This window comes from Aedes albopictus, chromosome 3, assembly GCF_035046485.1.
Source record: "Aedes albopictus strain Foshan chromosome 3, AalbF5, whole genome shotgun sequence".
Classification (NCBI taxonomy): Eukaryota; Metazoa; Arthropoda; class Insecta; order Diptera; family Culicidae; genus Aedes; species Aedes albopictus.
The window spans coordinates 274900328-274912168 of NC_085138.1; the positions used below are offsets into that span (position 1 = coordinate 274900328).

The following is an 11841-nucleotide window of genomic DNA, read 5'->3' on the forward strand; positions in this document are numbered from 1 at the left end:
TTGAACGCTAATAACTCAGTCATTTATGAACGAATTTTAAAAATTTTAGCACCGATCAGACGCAAATATTTCCAGCAATTATGTCAATTAATAACAACTATTGATTTTCAACAGTAAACTATTGAAAATTTAGGAAAAGTGAACCCATGTTTTATCCAGCCAATCACGTTCGAGCGCCAGTTTGCGGTTTCCCTCCGAGCACCGAGCAGTATAAAAGCTATTTCTTCTTCCCCTCTTCCTTCATTCGTTCCCGACCCCTCGAAGGGAACGCATCGAAGGAGAGCTAGTCAGTTTGCTCCGTTTGCGTTTTCCTTCAGTATTCGTTCGGCAGCCGTGTGCGATGGTTGTCGGCGGTTCGCGCCGTCGTGCGTGGCGCCGTCGGAGCCGCTAAAGGCTGGCTCGCTCGGGCCTGTTCATCGCAACGCCACCAACACCACCGTTGCAAGTTCCCGGCTCCTACAAACGGACCTTTTCAGGGCCACCGAAATCGTTCTACGGAAGAGTTAACACGAATATTTTAGATTTAGATTGTCGGACAGAATTAGCCTCATGTAAACGGCGGTAAATGTAGACGACGGAACAGTCAGCTTTATTACGTCAATGTCAATGTTGGCGTGGAAGTGTGTTTAGATTATGCTAATTTATTACCAATCGAATCCGACCACATCGCGGCCTATCTTGATGCATGCCTGAATCGCCCGAGAAATTCGTTTTCTTTTGATCGCAGTACGCAGTTGCGAGAAATGACAGTTCAAGTGGCACTGTTAGGAAGTTTCTGGCAGGAATCGGTCAAGAAATTTCTTAAGCGATGGGAGGTATGCACTTCAAACGGCTCGGAATCGCTCAAGTAATTTTCGTGCAGTGCAGAAATTTAACACAGCAAGCCCCATTTGATTTGACGTTTCGTTTCAGCTCCGTACCAGGATCCGGAGTAAAGCGACGCTTTATTATTTCTTGCCTGAATTTTCCACGCATCGAGATAGGCCAAGAAATTTCTCTCGATCGCCGTACTACCACCCATAATCACGAAACTGGGCTTTAGCAGCCAAACGATACTCAGCAAAACTATCCGACAGAATGTTGTCACGAACTCCTCTATCGAACAATGTGTGGGCTAACTACCCAACCCACACGAACGAACGAACAAACCATGTCTCGAAACAACTCTCCAGCGGGGCGAATGGGATGTGGTCGTCCTGAAAAGGACTGTTTTGTTTTGGTCGACACGCGAGGACGCGAGCGGAATGCTGCTAGCCTATGCCGTCGTCTTCTTCTCGGTCTTCTTGGGCAGCAGAACGGCCTGAATGTTCGGCAGGACACCGCCCTGGGCGATGGTCACGCCGGACAGCAGTTTGTTCAGCTCTTCGTCGTTGCGGATGGCCAACTGCAGATGACGAGGGATGATTCTGGTTTTCTTGTTGTCACGGGCAGCGTTTCCCGCCAACTCGAGCACCTCCGCAGCCAGGTGGAGTAGCAATTCACCAGAAGAGAACTGCAATCATGGCGATTCCGTATTCAGTGCGTAAACTTTGCGCTAGCTATGATCCAGAACTGGATCTTGCAGATGAGTACGGCGACATTTGCGCAGTTGAGAAAAATATTCAAGGGAGTCCTGCGTTGCTGATTTGTATTTTCATTTCGAAAGGTATATAGTCAACATGATCATTCCGTTATTTTCCTCATAATACATTTTGCTTCTTTAACTAGACACCACAATCAAGCAGAAGAAGCTATTTTTGGCACGAAACTTGATTCTTCTTTTCAATGACGAGGTGCCTATGGTCGTCACCGGTAACTTTGGGATCGACATATCCATGGAGGAAAACTTGGAATTCGTGGATTTCATGAAGAAGTATCTTCGGTTTGATCTGGCGTCAGACCCTGCTCAAGCAACAACTGAAAGGGGATCATGCGAGGATCTGACATTTACGCGAAATGTGAAGTGTGAGACTAAGAGATGCTATTCGTACTTCCTCCACCACCGACCGATGCTGACACTATTTGAGTGTTAAACAGGTAGTTTACCGGATAAGCTCTGATTAGCCAGTAATATTGATTTCACATTCCTCCAAACAGCCACACCAACCGACTTCAACCAACTTTCAGAGCATGTTCCATCAACCTTCATCGGCATCAAGATCCACGACATGACGATAAATCATTCTGCATGAACATCAAAATGTATAAATCATCATCTTCAATCCAACAAACGGCCCTTTTCAGGGCCACAGACAATTTCCACTCAAGAGTTGATTTTCGAGTTCCTATGGCATCCTTCACTACACTAACATCAAGGTCTATCAATAAACATCTACAATCAAACCAAAGGACCCCAAAACTTCGTATAAGAGTCTATCAAATTCAATACAGCATTCAATAGTCGAAACTAATGCATAAACGGACGTTATTCAACGTCAGACTTGCGGTTGTATCTAGTATACAACCCCTCCAACTTTTTCACTGAAATGAAGAGTTATCTATTTTGCGCATTAAAATCTGCTATTTATCAGACATTTGTGAATTCCGGTTTTCAGTCATGTCATAAAATAAAACCATAAAATTATAAATAGAACAAAAATATAAAAAGATAAAAATGTAGAAGAAATTGTATGGAACTGTTTTAAAGCTATTATTTAGCTTCTGACCAGTTTCACAGGCAGTACCTTAGCCAGTCTAAAATAAAACAGAAAACGACCTTACATATAGCAAAATCAGATAGATAGCTACTATCATCATCATATCATCATATATATAATAGCCCTGTTTGTCTGTCCGGTGACTAGCCAACCATACGCAGCAAGCGGGGAAATTCTCACAAAAAATAAAATATTTCATGACCAACAATTGAAAAGGCCACAACAACATTTTGTAAACAAACATGTTTCTATCAACTTGAGGCCTTTTGAACTCCACCCATACACCTCACCACCATTAACAGATAGCGCAAACATCAAGCTTTCTGTTAATGGTGGTGAGATGCGTGGGTGGATCCCAGAAGGTCCTAAGTCGACAGAAACGTGTTTGTTTACGCAATGTTGATGTGGCCTTTTCAATTGTTGGTCTTGATTTGGCACTTCAATTCTTTTTTACTATCAGATGCAGTGAACAAAATCAGTGACAACCTTAGACAACCAGACACAGCATTTGATGAAAAAAATCACAGACAACAGACGTTGAAATTTTTTATTTTTTTATATAGAAAAGAATCTGTCACTCTTAGGCAACCGAATGCAGCAGTTGCTGGAAATAACACAGGTAGCCCTGTTTGTCTGTCCGATGATTTCATCAAAGTTTTTCAGATGTAAATATAAGCTGCATTGAATTCACCAAATAAAAAAACTATTCTAAACGTAGAAAAATGTAATGTTTTAATTTTATTTTAAATCTACAAGCGTGAATGACACATGAACCGGTAATATTGAAAAAAAAAAAAACCCACGGGCGCTACTGCGTCCACAAATAAACTAGTGTATAGATAGTACTGATTTTTCCCTAATTCCTTCTTAAAAACTGAAGAAAAACAAGAAACCCTAATCTAACAAATTAAATTAAAAGCTAGTTATCCTAGTAATTATCCTGGATTTCAAGAAAGGTTTCATGTATGAAACATTTGTTTGTCATAGTACTTGGATTTAAATGTTTTCGTTTATTTCTATTGCATATTGGCTACACTAATGATGGGATTTCAATACTTCGGGAGGAATTTCCCAGTACCGAAAGTACCGGTACTAAGGCTCAGTCAGTACCGGTATTTTCGGTACCGGTACTACATCACTAAGTAGAACTTAAAATAATGCTACGATGCCATAGAAAACATGTCTGGCCTGGCTTTCAGATCTGAACCCGATCCATTCTGTTTAATGTTTCAAACCCCGAAACCAGATCATCTAAGGCTAAGCAACTGAAGCACTGAAAGATTTGAAGTATTAGGCACCACGTGCCGAGGAATGAATGATCAAGATAGTGAAAAAAAGTTCGAACATGTTACCTGTGAGACACCTGAGCACTCCCCAGAGTAATTTTCTTCACCGCATTAATGGGCGTTGGTATGGGTGGACAATTTCTCTCGTGGAGCATGGTTGATGAGTGCCATAATGACGGAAGGGCTTTCTGCCAAGGACCTTAAGCAGAGCTTGATGAAACTTTGTACGTTGATGATGGTGGCCAAACAGGGATATGATAAACTCTTAGCAACTTCGGCAGCAGCAGAGTCCGTGAATCTGAAAGTGCTGAAATCTTCTTGGCATTTGCATTCGCGAGTAGCTCGAAGAATACGCAAGATTCGATCACTTACGCAATCACAGGAGGTTGATAATCCCGAAAGCAAAGTTTCAGTAAGTCAGACCCCGGCCAGGCGTCCCGGAAAGCTGGGAAGGGGGCCATCCATGACGTCGATTATTTAAAAGGAAGTGAGTCAAAGAAAGTGTGACCCTTAATGTATGTATTGTGTATACGAAATAGCAAAACAAATGGAGGTCTAACATTTCCAAAATAGTAATGGACATCATATTTGGATCACCCCAAAGCCCGACCCGTTCCGGGTTGAATAGATCAAGGGGTTGCCACCCAGGAGCAGCAGCAGCAGCAGAAGAAGAAGAAAGGGGTTTGGTAATGCTAAGCCTAAAAATGGTAGGAGAGCTGATGCTAAGCAGATTCGTACAATCATTTTTATATTTATCGTCTGCTTGCTATGCGGTGAAATAGCCGAGAGGTAAGGGATAAACCCCTCAATGAGTAGATCTGTGTAGGCAGGGTGTGTTAATTAATAGTGGACCCCTAACCGTAGTGGACCCCTCACATTTGTTCCCAAGTTTCCTGCTCAAGTATGTTTCTCCCGTTGAACTTCCACCGGGAAGCGATGGCTCATGTTCCTAGACAGTAGTTCCAGGTGGTGGCATTACGCCAAAAAGCGATAATTCGACTTTCTGAACAAATATGAAAATGTAAACAAGTTCGGGTTCCACTATTGGTTAAATCTAAGGGATTCCTCTTTTGTCCCCGATTCAACATGGTTAGAGAATACGACATAATAGATGCTGGGTCATTAGGCCGAAGGTCATTAGGCCGAAGGCCATTAGGCCGAAGGTCATTAGGCAAAATGGTCATTAGGCCGAATGGTCATTAGGCCGAATGGTCATCAGGACGAATTGAAAGTTGCTTTTACTTTTTCCAACAATTTTTGCCAAAAACTAGTTTAATAATGAAACTAGAAAGAATAGCCTATGTTTCAAAGAAGGAAAAATTTATGAATTGAATATCAGCAATTTCAGCGCTAAAAACTATTTTAGCAATGATACTAGAAAGAACAGCCTATATTTAAAAGAAGGAAAAATTCATGGGTAAAATATCAGTAGATTCAGCATCAATAAAGTATCTTCGTGCCTGTCACACGATACACACATGCAAAATGGTCATTTGCAGAGGAAGCTCTCAGTTAATAACTGTGAAAGTGTTCATAGAACACTAAGCTGAGAAGCAGGCTTTGTCTCAGTGGGGACGTAACGGCAAGAAGAAGACCCAATGACCATTCGGCCTGATGACCATTCGGCCTAATGACCATTCGGCCTAATGACCATTCGGCCTAATGACCATTCGGCCTAATGACCATTCGGCCTAATGACCATTCGGCCTAATGACCATTCGGCCTAATGACCTTCGGCCGAATGGCCTTCGGCCTAATGACCTTCGGCCGAATGGCCTGACACCGACATAATATAACCAATAGTGGACGCCAACAACCCAATAATGGACCACCGAGGGTTCCCTATAGTATAATTGAAGCCGGGCTTGAATTGATTATTTTATGAGAAGTATAAGGTGTTTTGTATGGTTTTTGTGTGCAATCTGTAAGAAAGACATAGAATCTGTTGCGCAATCGTTGATAAAGACAATTCAATTAGGTTATCATATTGTTTTCACGATCAGAGCAGATACTAAGGGGTTCACTCTTGTTTAACATACCCCACGAATCCAAGCCAATATTTTACTTACATGTGATTTGTCCGTCGGTTTGGTTTAAGCGATTGCTAGACATACTTTCAAGCGGTGGCGGCGGCATAGAAAGGATGCAATTCGTACCGTAAACCGTGGTCAAATTGTTCAGCGGGGTGAAATTGATCACTCGCGTACTACATTGTAGTTCCATACTAGGAACTCTTAAGCGTCGTAATGATCTTAAACTTTTTACGTCATCTGATTCGTAGATGTCTAGAGATGAGTGTAGACTTTTAATATTTAGAAAAAAGTTAGTGTTGCCTTATTTTTTCAAGGAATTTGCAATGTATTTCTCGTTTAGTTGAAATCATTGCTGCTAAACAATCAATTGCTAATTGGGATTTTTAATTAAGAAAAATGTATTGTTTTTTTTTGAATTTATACGAAAGAGCACCTTTTTCTGAACCACTATGATTTTTTTCAGATTTTTAGAACTTTATTTTGGTACCTAAAATCGATTTCGAAGAGATTTTTCGAAATCACCTTTTGACAGCTGGGAAACTGCTTGACAGCTCCACCCAGTACAAAATGCTGCTAGGGGTGATTCGACAAATCGCTTCCATACAAATTTCAAATTGATTTTAAAATAGGTTCCCGGGCACCAAAATTCATGAAAATTTGGATTTCGGCTCAGTTTTGCATGCAGATTCAGAATATGGAAATATCTCAACACCGCTAAAGAAGCCAATAGGACTTCCCGTGAATTCTCTGTTTTAACATTTTTGTGGAGCCTTGGTTGGGACGTTATGCAGCTCATCAAAATATGAATTTGTTATAAAAAGTTCATTTTTTGAAGAAAAGTCATTTATTGTAATAGCAATCACTTATTTAAAAGGAAATTGCCTACCTTCAGGCGTTTAAGGGGAAATTTCGAAATTAAATTTTTCATTTAAAGTACTAAATTCACTAGTTGTAAGATTTTAGACGCGTTATTCGGTTTTAGAAGAGCAAAATTAAGCGGTGAAGGAAATTTTCCTTTCCAACCGATGCTTAATTGTATACTAGCGTGGGACACAAAAAGACATTTTACTCCTGTACACTTTTTGAGTTCCATTTTGGCCCCATATCAACTGTGCAAAATTTCAGCTCGATCGGAGAAACTATATTTTAGCGCCAGCCGTTTTAAGTTTTCATACGATTTACTATGAAGAAAATCACTTTTTCAAAGAAAAATCGCCACAGGTTGCCCCTTAATCACTAAAAATAAATCGATGAATGATTTCTGTTGGAAATTTTACGAGGAAAAAACCCTCCGAAGACCCCAAAGCGATCTAAGGCACGTGTAAAAAGTTATTCACTGATAACTGAATGGCATGCCAACGCTGTTTAACATGTAAGGAATAACAATAAACAATAAAATCTGGTCATTTTATCAATCGGGTAAGGCTTAATAACTTTTCCCACGAACGTCGCATCGCTTTGCGGTCTTCGAAAGTCTAATTCCTCGTGAAGTTATCTACAGAAATCATTCAACGACTTATTTTTAGAGATCAATGGGTGACCTCAAGTGATTTTTCTTTGAAGAAGTAAATTTTCCCCATAGTAAATCGTATGGAAAACTAAGAATGGCGGGCGCTAAAATATAGTTTCTTTGATCGATCTGAAATTTTGCACAGTTGTTATGGGACCAAAATTGACAACAGGATATACAGGAGTTGGAGTTTTTCCATTTTTTATATTTTCCCATATAAACCGTGTACCAGGCTATTGTATACTGATCAATTTCGCCCCAAAGTGGCATTTCCAATATTTTGATATTTGAAATTATTTAACTTAAAGTTTAAATATGTTGAACAAATTTCTGTCACATGATTCCATGGAGATCCACTGGGTACTGGTTTTACAGAAATTCTTTTGGCAATATTTGAACAGGCACTGATGTTATCCGCAAAAGTTGTTTTACGGCGAGACTGATGTGCAGCAATAATCATGTGATAGGGTAGAAATTTACTTCGACATATGCGCTTATTCCCGTCATATCAAATTGAAAATAACCAAGGATTAAATGAATTTCAGCATACAATGACTCATTGGATGGAAGCAAAGATATGTGGACTAGCAATAACCTGTCCCTATAGCACTGAAAATCTAAAAATGAAGCATAAATTCATGTTTAAATTTTACTTCCGACTGCACAATTTTTCTTTTCGTATGTATTCACTTATTAAACTGATCTTACAACCCCACAAAAGCTCTGGCACTTCAAAGTTAGATTTTACTGCTGCAAAATACAGCAAAAGCAGCTCAATAATTGAAATAAATTGCTGTTTTTCGTAACCAGTCGGCTAATTGTAAACGAACAATAATCTTCGTCCCAAGGAAGATGCAGGCAAATGTGTGCGTGGATTTCCATACGAAACATCGTACATCTCCACCACAGAGAAGGATATCTTCGTTGCACTGTGACGGCATTTTATGATCTGGTGGGCAAAAATATTAACCGAAATATTTTGTTCGTTTTTATAAAGCTACATCCATCTCAATTTAAAAGCTTTCTGCTCGATAGTACTTTAAATATATTTATTTAATTTGGATTGCAATGTATTTGACCTACTTTTCGCATACACAATGACGGCATGGTGTCTGTGACAAAAAAAAAATAAAAATAAAATCAGTATCGCTAAGTCACCCATCAAATGAAGCTAAAGGTCCCCTCTTTCAATTGAGGCTAATTGCGAAATGTTCCCCCGATAGAACATTTCGCAAGTCTAGAACAATTTTATTTTCGTGATTTCTAGTATTCCAAAAAATAATCATTTTTTGGATACAAAGATACAAACCTTATCACAAGAACTTTTTTGCTGTGAAGTGAAATATTTTCCATTGTAAATTTTATACAAACTTCAAACCACTTGCGCTAAAATGTAGCTTCACCAAATCCGCTGAAATTTTGCACAGTTCACATAGGACTTAAAAGGAACCCGAAAACTGGACTTGAGCGAGAATTTGATGTTTGTCTCATACTAGTATACATACATCATGAGCGTGATTATTGTTGGAATACGATGTTACCAAGGGAAATTACGCCTAAAAATGAATACATTGTCAGAAAATACGCCTGCCGATATTGAAAGTATAGGCCTTTTCCACATGTTATGCTACAGCTGTGGTGCAGACTACCAGCACCAGCTGAAAGTAATGAAGCTAGCGGCTAGCGATAGAGTAGTCGGTATAGAGTATATTATCGAGGCCAAACTTTTTCTCCACTCACCCCAGCTCATACCATGAATGGGCTTATTTATCTGGCTGGTCATCGGGAAGTTGGCTCTAGAGTGCGTTGTGAGGGTAGAGATAATTACGACATGACACACCGGTCGGTGATGGCGCTATGACGACATTGTCTTTGGAGAATAGATGAGCTACGTTTTTTGACGTTGAATAACGTCCTTCGGCAACATATAGGGGTGTAACTTCAGAAAATCCAAAAATCGGCCGCGTCACGAAAAGTGGTCAGCTTTTGAACGCTAATAACTCAGTCATTTATGAACGAATTTTAAAAATTTTAGCACCGATCAGACGCAAATATTTCCAGCAATTATGTCAATTAATAACAACTATTGATTTTCAACAGTAAACTATTGAAAATTTAGGAAAAGTGAACCCATGTTTTATCCAGCCAATCACGTTCGAGCGCCAGTTTGCGGTTTCCCTCCGAGCACCGAGCAGTATAAAAGCTATTTCTTCTTCCCCTCTTCCTTCATTCGTTCCCGACCCCTCGAAGGGAACGCATCGAAGGAGAGCTAGTCAGTTTGCTCCGTTTGCGTTTTCCTTCAGTATTCGTTCGGCAGCCGTGTGCGATGGTTGTCGGCGGTTCGCGCCGTCGTGCGTGGCGCCGTCGGAGCCGCTAAAGGCTGGCTCGCTCGGGCCTGTTCATCGCAACGCCACCAACACCACCGTTGCAAGTTCCCGGCTCCTACAAACGGACCTTTTCAGGGCCACCGAAATCGTTCTACGGAAGAGTTAACACGAATATTTTAGATTTAGATTGTCGGACAGAATTAGCCTCATGTAAACGGCGGTAAATGTAGACGACGGAACAGTCAGCTTTATTACGTCAATGTCAATGTTGGCGTGGAAGTGTGTTTAGATTATGCTAATTTATTACCAATCGAATCCGACCACATCGCGGCCTATCTTGATGCATGCCTGAATCGCCCGAGAAATTCGTTTTCTTTTGATCGCAGTACGCAGTTGCGAGAAATGACAGTTCAAGTGGCACTGTTAGGAAGTTTCTGGCAGGAATCGGTCAAGAAATTTCTTAAGCGATGGGAGGTATGCACTTCAAACGGCTCGGAATCGCTCAAGTAATTTTCGTGCAGTGCAGAAATTTAACACAGCAAGCCCCATTTGATTTGACGTTTCGTTTCAGCTCCGTACCAGGATCCGGAGTAAAGCGACGCTTTATTATTTCTTGCCTGAATTTTCCACGCATCGAGATAGGCCAAGAAATTTCTCTCGATCGCCGTACTACCACCCATAATCACGAAACTGGGCTTTAGCAGCCAAACGATACTCAGCAAAACTATCCGACAGAATGTTGTCACGAACTCCTCTATCGAACAATGTGTGGGCTAACTACCCAACCCACACGAACGAACGAACAAACCATGTCTCGAAACAACTCTCCAGCGGGGCGAATGGGATGTGGTCGTCCTGAAAAGGACTGTTTTGTTTTGGTCGACACGCGAGGACGCGAGCGGAATGCTGCTAGCCTATGCCGTCGTCTTCTTCTCGGTCTTCTTGGGCAGCAGAACGGCCTGAATGTTCGGCAGGACACCGCCCTGGGCGATGGTCACGCCGGACAGCAGTTTGTTCAGCTCTTCGTCGTTGCGGATGGCCAACTGCAGATGACGAGGGATGATTCTGGTTTTCTTGTTGTCACGGGCAGCGTTTCCCGCCAACTCGAGCACCTCCGCAGCCAGGTGGAGTAGCAATTCACCAGAAGAGAACTGCAATCATGGCGATTCCGTATTCAGTGCGTAAACTTTGCGCTAGCTATGATCCAGAACTGGATCTTGCAGATGAGTACGGCGACATTTGCGCAGTTGAGAAAAATATTCAAGGGAGTCCTGCGTTGCTGATTTGTATTTTCATTTCGAAAGGTATATAGTCAACATGATCATTCCGTTATTTTCCTCATAATACATTTTGCTTCTTTAACTAGACACCACAATCAAGCAGAAGAAGCTATTTTTGGCACGAAACTTGATTCTTCTTTTCAATGACGAGGTGCCTATGGTCGTCACCGGTAACTTTGGGATCGACATATCCATGGAGGAAAACTTGGAATTCGTGGATTTCATGAAGAAGTATCTTCGGTTTGATCTGGCGTCAGACCCTGCTCAAGCAACAACTGAAAGGGGATCATGCGAGGATCTGACATTTACGCGAAATGTGAAGTGTGAGACTAAGAGATGCTATTCGTACTTCCTCCACCACCGACCGATGCTGACACTATTTGAGTGTTAAACAGGTAGTTTACCGGATAAGCTCTGATTAGCCAGTAATATTGATTTCACATTCCTCCAAACAGCCACACCAACCGACTTCAACCAACTTTCAGAGCATGTTCCATCAACCTTCATCGGCATCAAGATCCACGACATGACGATAAATCATTCTGCATGAACATCAAAATGTATAAATCATCATCTTCAATCCAACAAACGGCCCTTTTCAGGGCCACAGACAATTTCCACTCAAGAGTTGATTTTCGAGTTCCTATGGCATCCTTCACTACACTAACATCAAGGTCTATCAATAAACATCTACAATCAAACCAAAGGACCCCAAAACTTCGTATAAGAGTCTATCAAATTCAATACAGCATTCAATAGTCGAAACTAA

General features: G+C 41.1%; 1 protein-coding gene across 1 annotated transcript; it reads right to left on the reverse strand.

Moving 5' to 3' along the window:
* Positions 1–1255: 1255 nt before the first annotated feature.
* Positions 1256–11031, reverse strand: LOC115257832 (uncharacterized). The gene is made up of 3 exons (XM_062857935.1): positions 11014–11031; positions 10713–10943; positions 1256–1492 (listed from the first exon to the last, which is right to left on the reverse strand). The coding sequence occupies exons 1-3, from the start codon at positions 11029–11031 to the stop codon at positions 1256–1258; spliced, it is 486 nt and encodes a 161-aa protein (XP_062713919.1).
* Between the last annotated feature and the right edge of the window lie 810 nt (positions 11032–11841).